Raw genomic sequence first — 12,231 nt, forward strand, 5'->3', positions numbered from 1 at the left:
AATGTAGTTGACATTTAAATGTAAAATGAGATGCAACTCGACCCTTTCTTTTTGCTACTGGATTTTTCAATTAAAGTGCATCCTTGTGTTTGACACCAGCGACCCAGCAAAGTACTATATGCAGCAATAATTCACAGTTGTTCCTTGATCAGTCCTGGTGGCTAAGTTATAAATCCAAGATCAAATGCACATGCAGACATGCTGATTTTGTTTCTGTATCACTCTGTGAGGGCTTCCTGTCTACTTACCATACATTTTACTAATGTTGTACCAACCCACCAAAGCAAGTGCAAAAGGAAAGCAATAGCCAGATCCATCCACACCCCACCAGCTCACTGGCCACTAGCATGGAAGTCACTTAAACTCACTAGGCAGAATCTGGGAAACCAAGGCTGGGGTTGTTCTGGGCATGTGTACAAAGCCTGTTTGGCAGGCTTCTGGAGTTCAGCTTTGTATACATGCCCAGAACAACCCCAGCCTTGGTTTCCCAGCTCCTGCTTCCATCAGGTGGGGGCACCCTCTATTCTTCCTGTTGGAAGTCATGCCACCATGCAGAAAGAAATGCAAAATTGACAGGGGGCAGAAGGAAAGAAAGCAGGAGTGAGTCTGACTCCCCAGCATGGTGGTTCATGCATATCACCTAAGAGAAGAACCTCTGAATTGCAGCCCTCTCCATGCGCTGTTGAGGAAGCCTAGGCATCTAATGCTGGCCTTTCACTCTGGGGGCTGGACACCTAAAATACAGGTACTGGAGTAGTTAAATGGGCTGTAATCCACTACTGTTCTAGCCCCCCAAAAAACACTTGCTCACTGGCCTCTAAACTACATGTTCAAAGTTTAAGCGAAGGATGTTCCAAAACTTGCCTCGTCTCTCTGCTATCTGCAGGTATCCTGTGGAAAGGTACTGCTCCATATCTTGCTGGAAGGCTTCTTCAAAGAACTTCTGACGCTCCCTTAGCTTCATCTGCTGGGTATGCTCCATATCCAAAACCTTCTGGGCATGCTCAGCATCTAGCTCAGCTGAAGACCAAGAGAGATCACATGCTTCAGAAATTTAGGTAGATCAGTAGATCTGCTTTTAACATGGCTCCTATCACAAACGCTCTCATCATAACTCATGCAAGTCCATTTTGCATCTCCAAGCTGATTGTGCCACAAAGAATAAGCGCCATTCTACATTCTGACAGAAGCCCATTTTTATTAAAATTCTCGAAGCGAAAAAATATAATACTATCCAAACCTAAAGTATTTTTATTAAAAGCACAAATAACCTGCTTGAAGGATGGACACTCAAAAACTCAGTTTCTAACATGAGCCTTAATCAACCTCAGGAAAACCATTTTGTACATCCAGAAGGTAAACTGACTTGCCCCACTGCCCAAATCAAGTATTGGGCAAAATATTATAAGGTTGGAGTAGTGATTACAGAATGGACAAATGGGCAGTATCTATTTGTCTGTGCATCTGAACGAGGATTTGAGTATTAGGGAATTTGGCATCTCAATTGTTTCAGGTCATGTCTCTGCAGGTTCACAGAAAAAGTGGCAGAGGCTTACACATGCTAAGTTGCGTCCAATAGGGCTGTGCGAAGCTTCGGTCGCCGATTCAATCTGGACGAGATTCGGCCCAATTTGGGGGCCGAATCTCTGAATCCAAATCAAAACGGGAGACCCATTAAAAGGTCTGAATCAAATCTGAAGCCTCCAAATCAATTGGGAAAAGATTCGGAGATTTAGACTGGTTGGGGAGAGGCAAGCACAGCCGATCTAAATCAGCGGCTGCAGGTTCTCCCGTGGCTCCTCCAGCTGTGCCTGCCTCTCCCCGGGTGGGGGAAGCTATGGAAGAAGCCCCCATGATTGCCCTGCCTGGCCCCAGCCTCCTGGCACTTAATAAATAAATAATTAAAAAGCCCCGCACTCACCAGCTGCAGCAGCGTGGATCAGGGCCTCTGAGGGCTCATGGCAGAGCCCCCCTATGCAGTGCAGGGCAGTGATGATCAACCCCACCTGGCACCCGTGTGGCAGCTGCCCCATGGCACAGGTGCAGTGCGGCTCGGCAGGGCACTGTCTCGAAGCTGGGGCCATGGGCTGAGCAGTGATGGGCTCCAGATGACTGCTGGAGCCATCCCAGCTCCCAGACATCACGCAGCACCTTGCTGAGCCACACCGCAACCACACCATGCAGGTGGTGCCAGGCGGGGGGGGGGGGGGAGCATCCCCACTGCACCCCACTGTGTAGGGGGGCTCTGCCACAAGCCCTCAGAGACCCTGATCTCCACTGCTGCAGCCAGTGAGTGCAGGGCTTTTATTTTTATTTTTTTTTCAGTGCTGGGAGGCTGGGGCCAAGCAGGGAATGGGCCCCAGCAGGGCATGGGCCCCAGCAGGGCAGCCATGGGGGCTTCTCCCGCAGCTCCCCCCACCCAGGGAGAGGCAGGCACAGCTGGAGGAGTTGCGGGAGAACCTGCAGCCACTCAGCTGTGCCTGCCCCTCCCCGGCTGAGCCGAATCTCCAATTCTGATTCGGCCGAATTGAATAGGGACAGTGATTTGAATCACTGAACAGAATCACTGTCCTCCGAATCTGCATCTGAATCAGATACCTCCCTATTCGCACAGGCCTACTGTCCAACTGTAAGAGCTAGAAACAATCTGTTTTAAATAAAAAAATACATTCTGCAGGGATTATTAGAGAAGCTCCCTAAAGGCCAGGCATGTTCTTCTTAGCTGTCAGCACTGGAATGCTAGAGTCCGGTGTCTAGCTTCTATTAAGATGGTTTATATAAGGTGACCATCTTGCAGCAGCATGGGCAAGTTGCATACAAGTAAACTAGATTACTTTTGATGCTCTTAACTGATTATTTTTATAAACCAATATTCTATTGTCTTTTTTCAAAGGCGGCAAATAGAATTTGGGTGTGTGCAAGCAATACACCCCTGCTCGGAGAACTGCAGAAACCCAAGACCCAGACCCCCAGACCAAGGCCCCCAAAACCCACCCTGAGACAGAGGGGTAGTGATCCACTGCAGATTGCTAAAATACAAATTGACATGCTTGCAATGAACAAGGGAGAAGACATGCTCTGGGTCTCCTCTTTCAAAGCCTGACTTCAAGAAGGGAGTGGGGATTGTGAGGAGTTCACTAGCGGGGAGCGTGGTCCCCTGAGGCAGCCAGTCAATCACCAATGCCCTATGAACTCAGCTGCTCTCAGCACTGGCAACACATGCTATCTATGCAGTACCTGCTCAGCCCCTCCAGCATTTGTACAGGGTTCCCCCAGTAGGTTTTCCTATTGAGGCAACTAAACTTTTGTCTGATGTTTATATGCAGCCCTTAATTACAACAGAATAAAAAATTCAATGTGCTTGCTCTGGAATTTCTTCTTGCTTGCTCCTCAAACAGTGGTTTGAAATCAAAAAGGAAAGTTTTGAGTTGGGCCAGCAAAGCCAAATTAAATATCTGATAGCTCTTAAATTTCCCAGTCACTATGGCCATTTACCTATGTCCAGGAATATTAGGGCTAATATTAGTTAATCACTTCCATGATTGCTCCAGCCATTTTAAGTATAAGCTGTTCAGACTGAGCCAAATGTCCTGCTCTGACCCCACAACCCCCCCTGGCAGATCTAGTGCATTTGGTGCCCAGTCCAGGACTGTGCCACATGCAATGGGCACCCTGGATGGTTCAGGATGTATGTGCCACATGTAGTATGTGGGACAACTCTGAGACCGAGAGGCAGCACCGGATGATGGGAGCCCTGCAGGCTGCATCTTTGACATCCCTGTTACAAAATAAAAAGACCAAAATACATCCCACTCAGTCAAGTGTCATGACCCATAATACCAACTTTTGCTATTCAATATAATACCAGTAGCTTTATCAAGGTAATTAATGTATATTACTAACTGTGAAGAGCATTAGTACAAATTTCAGTAACCTTGCACAACTTGTACTTCCAGTGTGCAATCAATTGACCAGCTAGCTAATATCAACTACTTTACTTTTTATAGCAACAAAACCAGAGCTGTCTGACTTGATAAAAGCCTCATAAAGATGTACTTCCTTCATGGGAAGCCCAGGAGGAGTGAGTCAGTAACAACTTCAAGAATTTCTTCCCTCCATTGTTTCCCAGTTTCTATCAATGGTGCTTTATTTAGAAAGGAAGGATACTTATCTTTAGGGCCTGGTTTAAATCACGGGCCCATCTTGCTAATATCATGGTCCGATCATGGCAGGGGATGCCATTTTCAGGCCCAGATTGTGGTGCCCTCCCCCATGACGAGGGGACAGGGTTGGGGCAAGGTTTAATGGCAGCAGCAGAGGCCTTGCTCATAAGGCTTCTGGATCACTGCTGAAAAACCCATGCCCCCCTAGCTTCCAGGTAGGAAAACTGGGGTGTGGGAGGTTGGGGGAACTTTGGGGCTGCCTTGGCAGATGGCCCTGGCACCAGGTAGGGGAGGGGCTATTTGCTCCTTTGCACATGTGGTCTCTCCCCTGCCTCCAAACCCTGGCACCCCTGTTTTCTTGCCCAGAGGAGCAAACAGTCCCTCCTCTGTCTGGTGCCAGGGCCGTTTGCCCAGGCAGTCCCAGATGTCTCCTGCCCCCCCCCCCCCAGTTTTCCCACCCGGAAAAGCAAACAGCCCCTCCCCTCCCCTTCCCATGCCCAAGCTCTCTCCTCCCCCTGTCCCTTTTATGACCCCTCCTCTCCCTCCCCTGGGCTACTAGGATTTTGCTGCTGGCTCAGGAATGCTTTCCCCAGCCTGCAGCAGCCGTCTTGTTGCAACAACATGCAATTATATGGCCACTTGCTGGGGAACTCCCTGGTCATATCGTGGCATTTCACTGCAAATCACATTTTTCATGAAAACCATTTAATTTCATGATTTTAACGAAAAATCAAGATTTAAACCAGACCCTACTTATCTTACGGTAACCGGAGTCCTTTGAGATGACTTTGGCCCACAGATCTACAGTGCATGCACCCCACACATTGGAGCCAGCAGCACTGGCTGGGGCTATACTTGTCACTGCATGCCTTGCATATGCCACCCTCAAAGCCATATATGGTAGACTACCCTCCACTGCCACTTAGGTCCTCCACCAATACAGGTATCCAGGAAAAGAACTCCATAAACAGCAGAAGGAGGAGAAGTCATACATTCCAAGTGGACAAAAGGATCTTGAAGAATTCCCCTCCTGGTATAAAATACAAATAACAGATCAAAGGGGTGCTCCCCCTGGCATGCAGTACCTCAGCTATCTTTGAGATGGAAAGGTCATGGTCCTTAAAGAAAGTTTCTTAATCAAGGTCTACTCTCTTCTTTTATACTTCCTGATGAAAGCAGTCATGATTTTCAATACATGGTTATGGTATTCACAGCTCTCAGTCCAGTGTTAAAAGGGTCTATGATGTAGTCTTTGCCACCGAATGGCCACCTGAGTGAGGCACCTGCCTTCAGCTTGTTCTTTACATCCTCAGAGAGCCCAGCTATGACAGCTTGTCTTGATGGAGATAACCATACATGGCCAGCAGAGCCTGATAACTGATTCCCTTACTGTAGGTCTGCCAAATCTCCCTCACCCCCCCCAAAACCCCCTAAAACCAAATGCTTTCCCCCAAAAAAGGTCCATCCTTTTAGTGTCTTGAACCCTGGGCACTCTCTTATGGGATCAAGGTCCTTTAATTTTTCACAGGCAGCTGTTACAGCTAAAGAATCAAAGCCAGAGTGGGGTGAGGGTAGGCAGGGGGGGGAGACTCTTTGTGGGGAAGTTGCTTATCTGCAAGCTGCTCTTTTGCATGGGGCTGTCACAGATGCAGGATTTGTCAGAAATCTTTTGTCAGCCTAAGGATACTATCACTGACTAGCATGGTCAAGTAGCCTTGGGAGACCAAATGCAGACAAGTTTCCTCAGCAGAAGTCAATGACCAGAAGATGACTGAAGACAAGGATCAGCATGTATTTGAGAAGCATAAAGTCTCTTAAAGCCAAAATACCTCCTGGTACGATAGCAGTTCCTCTGGCAGCCAGAGCACTAGCATAAATCAGTTTAAAGACAGAAGACCATTTTGTAGTGACTCTTCCAAACCAGTAACATCCCTACACTTTTTAATCCATTTTTAAACATATCTTGAGTACTCTGCTAACAAAAAGGATTTGCATACTCTACCCTTCATAAACAGCCCCAATGGTTGCTGCCTAAAATTGTAAGCTCATACACATTAGATCGGGGTCAGCAACCTGTGGTCTAAGGATGAGATTAGGACAACAGAGCTGGGGGGCTTTAGTGGCATTTCAGAGACAAGGGACTTTCCTTGTGTAGCAGCTGGGCAACAGCACACCACGAGGCCAACAATGTGGGCCAGGTTGTTGAAACCAGGCCAAACTTACAGCTAAACTCCATTAAAGTGGCCTCCTACTGCAAAATATTGCCAGTCCCTGTATTCCATGGATGGTGGAATTTATGTGGATAAATATGCAAATGGTAGTCTTCAATGAAAAACCACTATAAATGTATTTTAAAGAACATTATTGATTAAAAGCAATAGCATTTTAAAAGCACTTAGAGATTATAAAAGGCATCGCCACACAAAACACATCAGGAAAACAGGTTTAGAGAAATCACTTGCTAAGCCCTCTATGACAAGGTTGCAGCACGTACTCCATGACACTGGCCCATGAAAACATCCGTAAATAGCTGAAATGTTATTCTTCAAGAACGTTGCAAAAGAAAATAATTGAAATGTAGCTACTAGAGAGAACTTAAAGTCATGCATTTTTGTTGTATGGTATATGGTAGTATACAGTAGATAGTAACCACACAATCCCTTGAGCAATGTTCTTGGTATGATCCTGAATAAGGATTCCTTAACTCTTGTGAATGATGCAGAAATGCTATTCAATTGTAGTAATAAAAGCCAGCAGCTATTACTGGCTATAGAAATCTCCTGGCTTTCCCATAATATTTTCTGACAGTTTTGCCTCTATACCAAATATAACTAGAACTACTTTTTTGCTGCTCTGAATAGAGATAGCATCTAAACAGCAAATTAATTTCTGCAACCTCTTACTAAGAAATTCACCGCTCCAGGTTATCTTTTGCCTAAACTTTATTTTAGTTGTTTAAATTGTCACTGACCAAAGTCATGTATAACATGGTTATGTTCCAAGTAAATTTTGTTTTCTAGGAGACAAGAATCAATTTAACATTTTAGCTGAAGGTTTCCAAGCTCAGTAAGTGAGAGCTAACATCAAAATGTCATTGTATGATTTTTACACTTCTGCCAGAGATCATAAAAACTGCTTAGACTAAGCAAAAGCAAACTGCTGCACTAAAGATTTCTCTTTGCTTTCAATAACATCAGTGAAGTATGAAAACATTCAGCAAATTTGAAGCAACAGAAAACAGGTGCATTGTTCCCTTTACATAGCTATTTTGAGTTACATCCTGCGTCATCTGCTTATGCATTATATAATGTTAGTTTATAAAAGACTTGAGTAAAGTTGACACCCATTTTGCAAAGAGTCATATGCAGAGGAAAAGTATGAACCATATATTGCCATAGTGCCATATATGAACTTCCACTGATATCAATGTGGTTTGACACATGCGTCTTTGGGCATTATTGTGCTTTCCGGCCACTGTGCCTGTGAGTTACATTTCTCAGCAATACCTCCATGTACAGAGAAACTAGGGAGTACAAACGCAACTAAAGCCAAGAAGCCTGTAGGATTTATACATTTCAGAGCACAGGCAAAAGATTAACGGTATAATGTATTCCTGAGTGTCCTTATAGCTGCTTTTTGATTTACATTTCTGATATCTTTTAGCATTCGGAACACACATTTACCAAATGCTACACTTCTATTACAAGGTTAATGTTATAGCAGCCAGAGCTCCTGGGACTAGCTTCTGTTTCATATTTACTAAAAAATATTTTCCCTTTAATTGAACTCTATCCTTAAAAAGTACTAACCATATTCACTGTCTTGGCTGGAGACTGCAAGAGTTCTAGATCAAAATGAACAGCTGGTTCCCATATACTTGGAGACCAAGAGTATCATTAGCCATGATACCATCAGCCTGACTGCTTAAAGTTGTTTCTACACACCTAATCAGCCAGCACAAAAGTCCAATGCCCAACTAAGGCAACAAATTGAACAAATACTTCTTACTTTCACTTGTTCAAACTTATTCATGAAGTTCGCTGTAAGTACAAAAATCAGTCCAGAAAAACAAATAAAACGGTCTAGAAAAATAAGTTCGACAAAACCAGCAACTGAAAATAGGTAACACATTGCTGAGGTTGCTAATATGTCTTGTCCCTAACAGACTTAGACGTTTTCACTTCCGTAAATTGTCAAAAGGGATACGTTTAATTTTGCTGAGTTAATTTTAGACACTGTTGTTCTCAATTAGCTTTTCTTTCAAAGTATTTCTTATGTTCCTTTATACCAGGGGCAGGCAAAGTCCAGCCTGTGAGCTAGATTCAGCCCATAGTGGACTCCATTTCCCAGCAGTCCCTGCCTGTGTTGCAGCGGCCAATTTCCATGGAAACCCCAGGAGGGGTTGGGGCTGTGACAGCGCGGGGCCAGGGTTTCCATGGAGACCGGCCCAAGCAGCGCTGGCAGGGTATGTGACTGGACGGGGGGCTTCTCCGGCCTGGAGTTGTCATAGCCCTGCCCCTCCTGGGGTCTCCATGGAAACTGGCTGTAGCAACACAGGTAGGGGCTGCTGGGAGCTGCAGCCCTGCCCTACTTTATCCAGTTCTTGCAGCCAGGCATCAATGCAACTGGATTACTTGACATTAGCAAATCAAATTCCATGTCTCTGCTACAAGATAATGCTTGAAAGACAGTGATGGATACCTTTTGCTGTACTTTTCCAGCAGTCTCTGCCACAAAATTGTTACCTGTAACAATTCACCAGTCAAGGAAAATGGTAATTTGGAAGATATGCAAATACCAGCCTCTTGCTGAGACAAACATGGTAGAGTTCCTGGTATGCTTCCCTGATGGACCATGAAAATCTCACGTGCGACTCAAACACTACGTCTAGCCATGTAGGCTAGGTATAAACCAAGGCAGAATCAGTCTAAGTTTCGTTTTCTGTAAGCAGTGCAGTTTAGATCGGTAGCAAACTGAACACACATTTGCCCCTGGGGGGCACACAGGCTGCCTATCCTAAACCGGGTTCCACCATTTTTAAACCAGTCTATGTATGTTGAACTTCTGTTATGGGTTTAGACTGGTTTCTGATCACTTCTATCAGTAAAAGTGCAGTAATGTCCATACCTGGCCTTCAAGACCGAATTAACAAATCCAGCATGTTCTTATTTGGATCATCATACAAATGACGTGATTGAAGCCAAATACTCAAGTTTGCTGTATAACAAAAAAAAAGATACAATAGCTGAATAAATTATTTGAACCAAATAATTTATTCAGCTTATGATGCCCAGGCTTCTGTTTGCAAACTGTTCGTGATTAAATGAATATTTTCACATCGTATTAAATTTTTTTTTTTATGAATTATTCTTATTTTTCTGCTCTTTCAACCTGCACATCCACTTTTGACAAGCATATATACACAAAGAGATTAAAGCTCTAAAATGCTTCTAGGAAGTGAAAGGTTAAATTAAAATTTAAAAAGTAGCATCAACCCTTAGCAACAGGAGATGAAAACACTTTGTATGCACCGCAGCCTTTAATGACAGGACTTGTCTAAGATGTTTGGTTTGTATAAGTGCTGGTCAAACTGAAATTAGTCAAAGTGACTAAAAGGTTTTAGTCAAAATTTGAAGATATTAATATAATTGCCTGAAAGGCTAATTTTTTAATTTTTCATCTTCAGTCTACTTGACATGATTTACAGAAACACTTGCGCACAGAAAGGAAGTAGAATATAAGCAAACATAGGAATGTAAGAGATTCGGGAAACTACTTTGCCAGCTACCCACATTACCCCAAAGACTTCCAGAAATGGATCAGCAGTCAAGGCTACACAGGCAACAACATTCATCTGCAAGAAGTTGTCTGCTGGAGTACTAAACAATACATTAATCAAAGCATAACTCTAAATTGACCCATTCCTATTACCCTTACTGCCTCAGAATATTTTCCAATACAAATCAACAAATTTTCAAGGATGCCTCTCTCGAAACTCAGCAAGGACACCAATGAAGATGCAATCCTACTAGAGAAGGGTACTTGATCTGAGCCTTCAAGAGGCCGAGAAGCGATGAAGCCCTGATTCAAGATAGCACATAAGCATACTAATTTTGACCACTGAGTTTATTGGAAATGCAAGCCTGGAAAAGGATGCTTTTCTGGCTTATGTATTACAAATTTTACAGTAATCATTGCTGGACACCATAATCATTAGCAACAAGAAAGCATCATGCAGCTTTCCAATACCAAAGCTGAGTTGACTCCTTCTCCTCGTTATTTAGAAATTAGAATCAACATTTTAAAATGGAATACCACTGCTCTGGATAGCAAGAGCAGTTTTTACACACACACACATTTTCTCTACATGTATATGCCTCACGGAAAGTCTCTTCAGAAAACATGCCTTTTCCCTAGTGCCCCATTTTAATTTTGGCAGTACAACAGCTATAATAGGGCTAGTAAAATGTTACTTATCTTTCAGTTGACAGAAACACCTCATTTTGGGCCTTTCTTACCTAAAAGTCTATACCATATATGGAACACACGCACGCAGTCATTCATATGAAGTCTATATATTTTACAATTGGGAACGATCACTGGCAAGCGTGAGAAACAACTGACTTCACAAAAGGCATAGTAAAAAATGGGTAATTTTACTACAGCATCAGTTCAAAGCAGCAACATACAGCAAGGGATGTTGATAATGGCCACTATGAGCACGAGTCAGTTGTGTAGTTTCAAGTAAAGCTTCCAGGTTTCAAACAGTATCTACTTTACCTGTCGACTGAGTTATGCTAGTGCAGTACTCTACCCCTGAGCAGATTACACCACAGGGAAGATCTTTCCAGGAATTTACATGGGGGTTGCACTAAACAACCTGAATTGCTGACTTGTATATAGCTATCTTGGCTAGAAAACGAACGGATACAGCTCACTGCAGAGAACTGTACTAAAATCAAAGCTAAAACTTGGAAACACTCCTCCCCTGCTCTAGAATCCATCTGCCTTTTATCAGTTTATTCAGTGAGGGCTACTAAGAATGCTTTAAAAAAAAGAAATATAAGCAAAGTAATACGGTTTACCTATCATTTGTGTGCATGCCTGTCCTTCCTGTTACCAAACGTATCTGGGTTTGAGAAAAAGCTTTCTTCCACACAAGCCAGGTCTGAAAAGCACCCATCAGTCCTGACTAGAAGTTACAAATCTGTGGTTGTCAGTCAGCCAGCTATGCTAGGCATGCTTGAGATGCCATTAAACAGAAAAGCCAAAAAAAAAATAATCACGTGGTCAAATATTTTGATGTAGTTAATATGCATTCATGACTGGAATGCCCATGGACTGCCCGACTGAAATACGCCAGAAATTTCAGGGGGTAAAGCAGAGAATGCATTTTAATAAATATATGTTTAGCTTCATTTATTTATTCTTAATACAATACTAGTAAATGCTGTGATACATTATGGAAAGGTCTCAATAATAGGAGGCTACAATAAAGCACTGTGCTCTCAAATTTTATCTGAGAAATGGAATCAGATCACTGGCTGAGTTTGAAGGAATTAATGGATTTGTGAATAAATCAAGATACAAACCTCATGTGCCAAATATCACTTGTGAGTACTAACAAACTAGTGAAAGTTATATGTTTACATGTCATGCAATTTAAAGCGCTCTCTAGTGTAAAACTCTGAAAAGTAGAATAAAGTTTCAAACTTATGCTCAAATTTTTAAAATCTGGTCATTTTCTTTTCAAGTCTCAGGTCCCTAACTAGTGGAGCAGGCAGGATCAGTGCAATCATTTCTCTTGGAAAATATAGATGCAGATGAGAAATAAGGCCTTTTAACAGTGTCAGTTCCACTTTCAGACAACGTGACACTTCACAAGAAATTAGCCACATAAACTATCCTTTAAAATGTCTTTGAAAACTATTAAAAATGTAAATTCCCAGGCAAACTACATGAAGCAGCAGACTTTCTAGATCCCTTTAGCTTTTCATTTTCAGATGCAGTTATTAATATCTGAAGATTAGCATATTAGCTCAGTTAAGAGGAAAAGTATATTGTAGCA

General features: G+C 43.1%; 1 protein-coding gene across 2 annotated transcripts in view; it reads right to left on the reverse strand.

Moving 5' to 3' along the window:
- The window catches only part of DTNBP1 (dystrobrevin binding protein 1), a 115,397-nt gene that overhangs the window by 4,258 nt on the left and 98,908 nt on the right, over positions 1 to 12,231 (reverse strand). Inside the window, exon 8 of one of the 2 annotated variants that reach the window (XM_006270619.4) lies at positions 865 to 1,020. The exons of the other annotated variant lie outside the window; for it this stretch is intronic. Coding sequence (XP_006270681.1) covers positions 865 to 1,020 — 156 coding nt within the window. The remainder of the gene's footprint in view (positions 1 to 864; positions 1,021 to 12,231) is intronic. 2 annotated transcript variants of the gene reach the window in all.

Source organism: Alligator mississippiensis, chromosome 3, assembly GCF_030867095.1.
Source record: "Alligator mississippiensis isolate rAllMis1 chromosome 3, rAllMis1, whole genome shotgun sequence".
In the NCBI taxonomy this organism is placed as follows: Eukaryota; Metazoa; Chordata; order Crocodylia; family Alligatoridae; genus Alligator; species Alligator mississippiensis.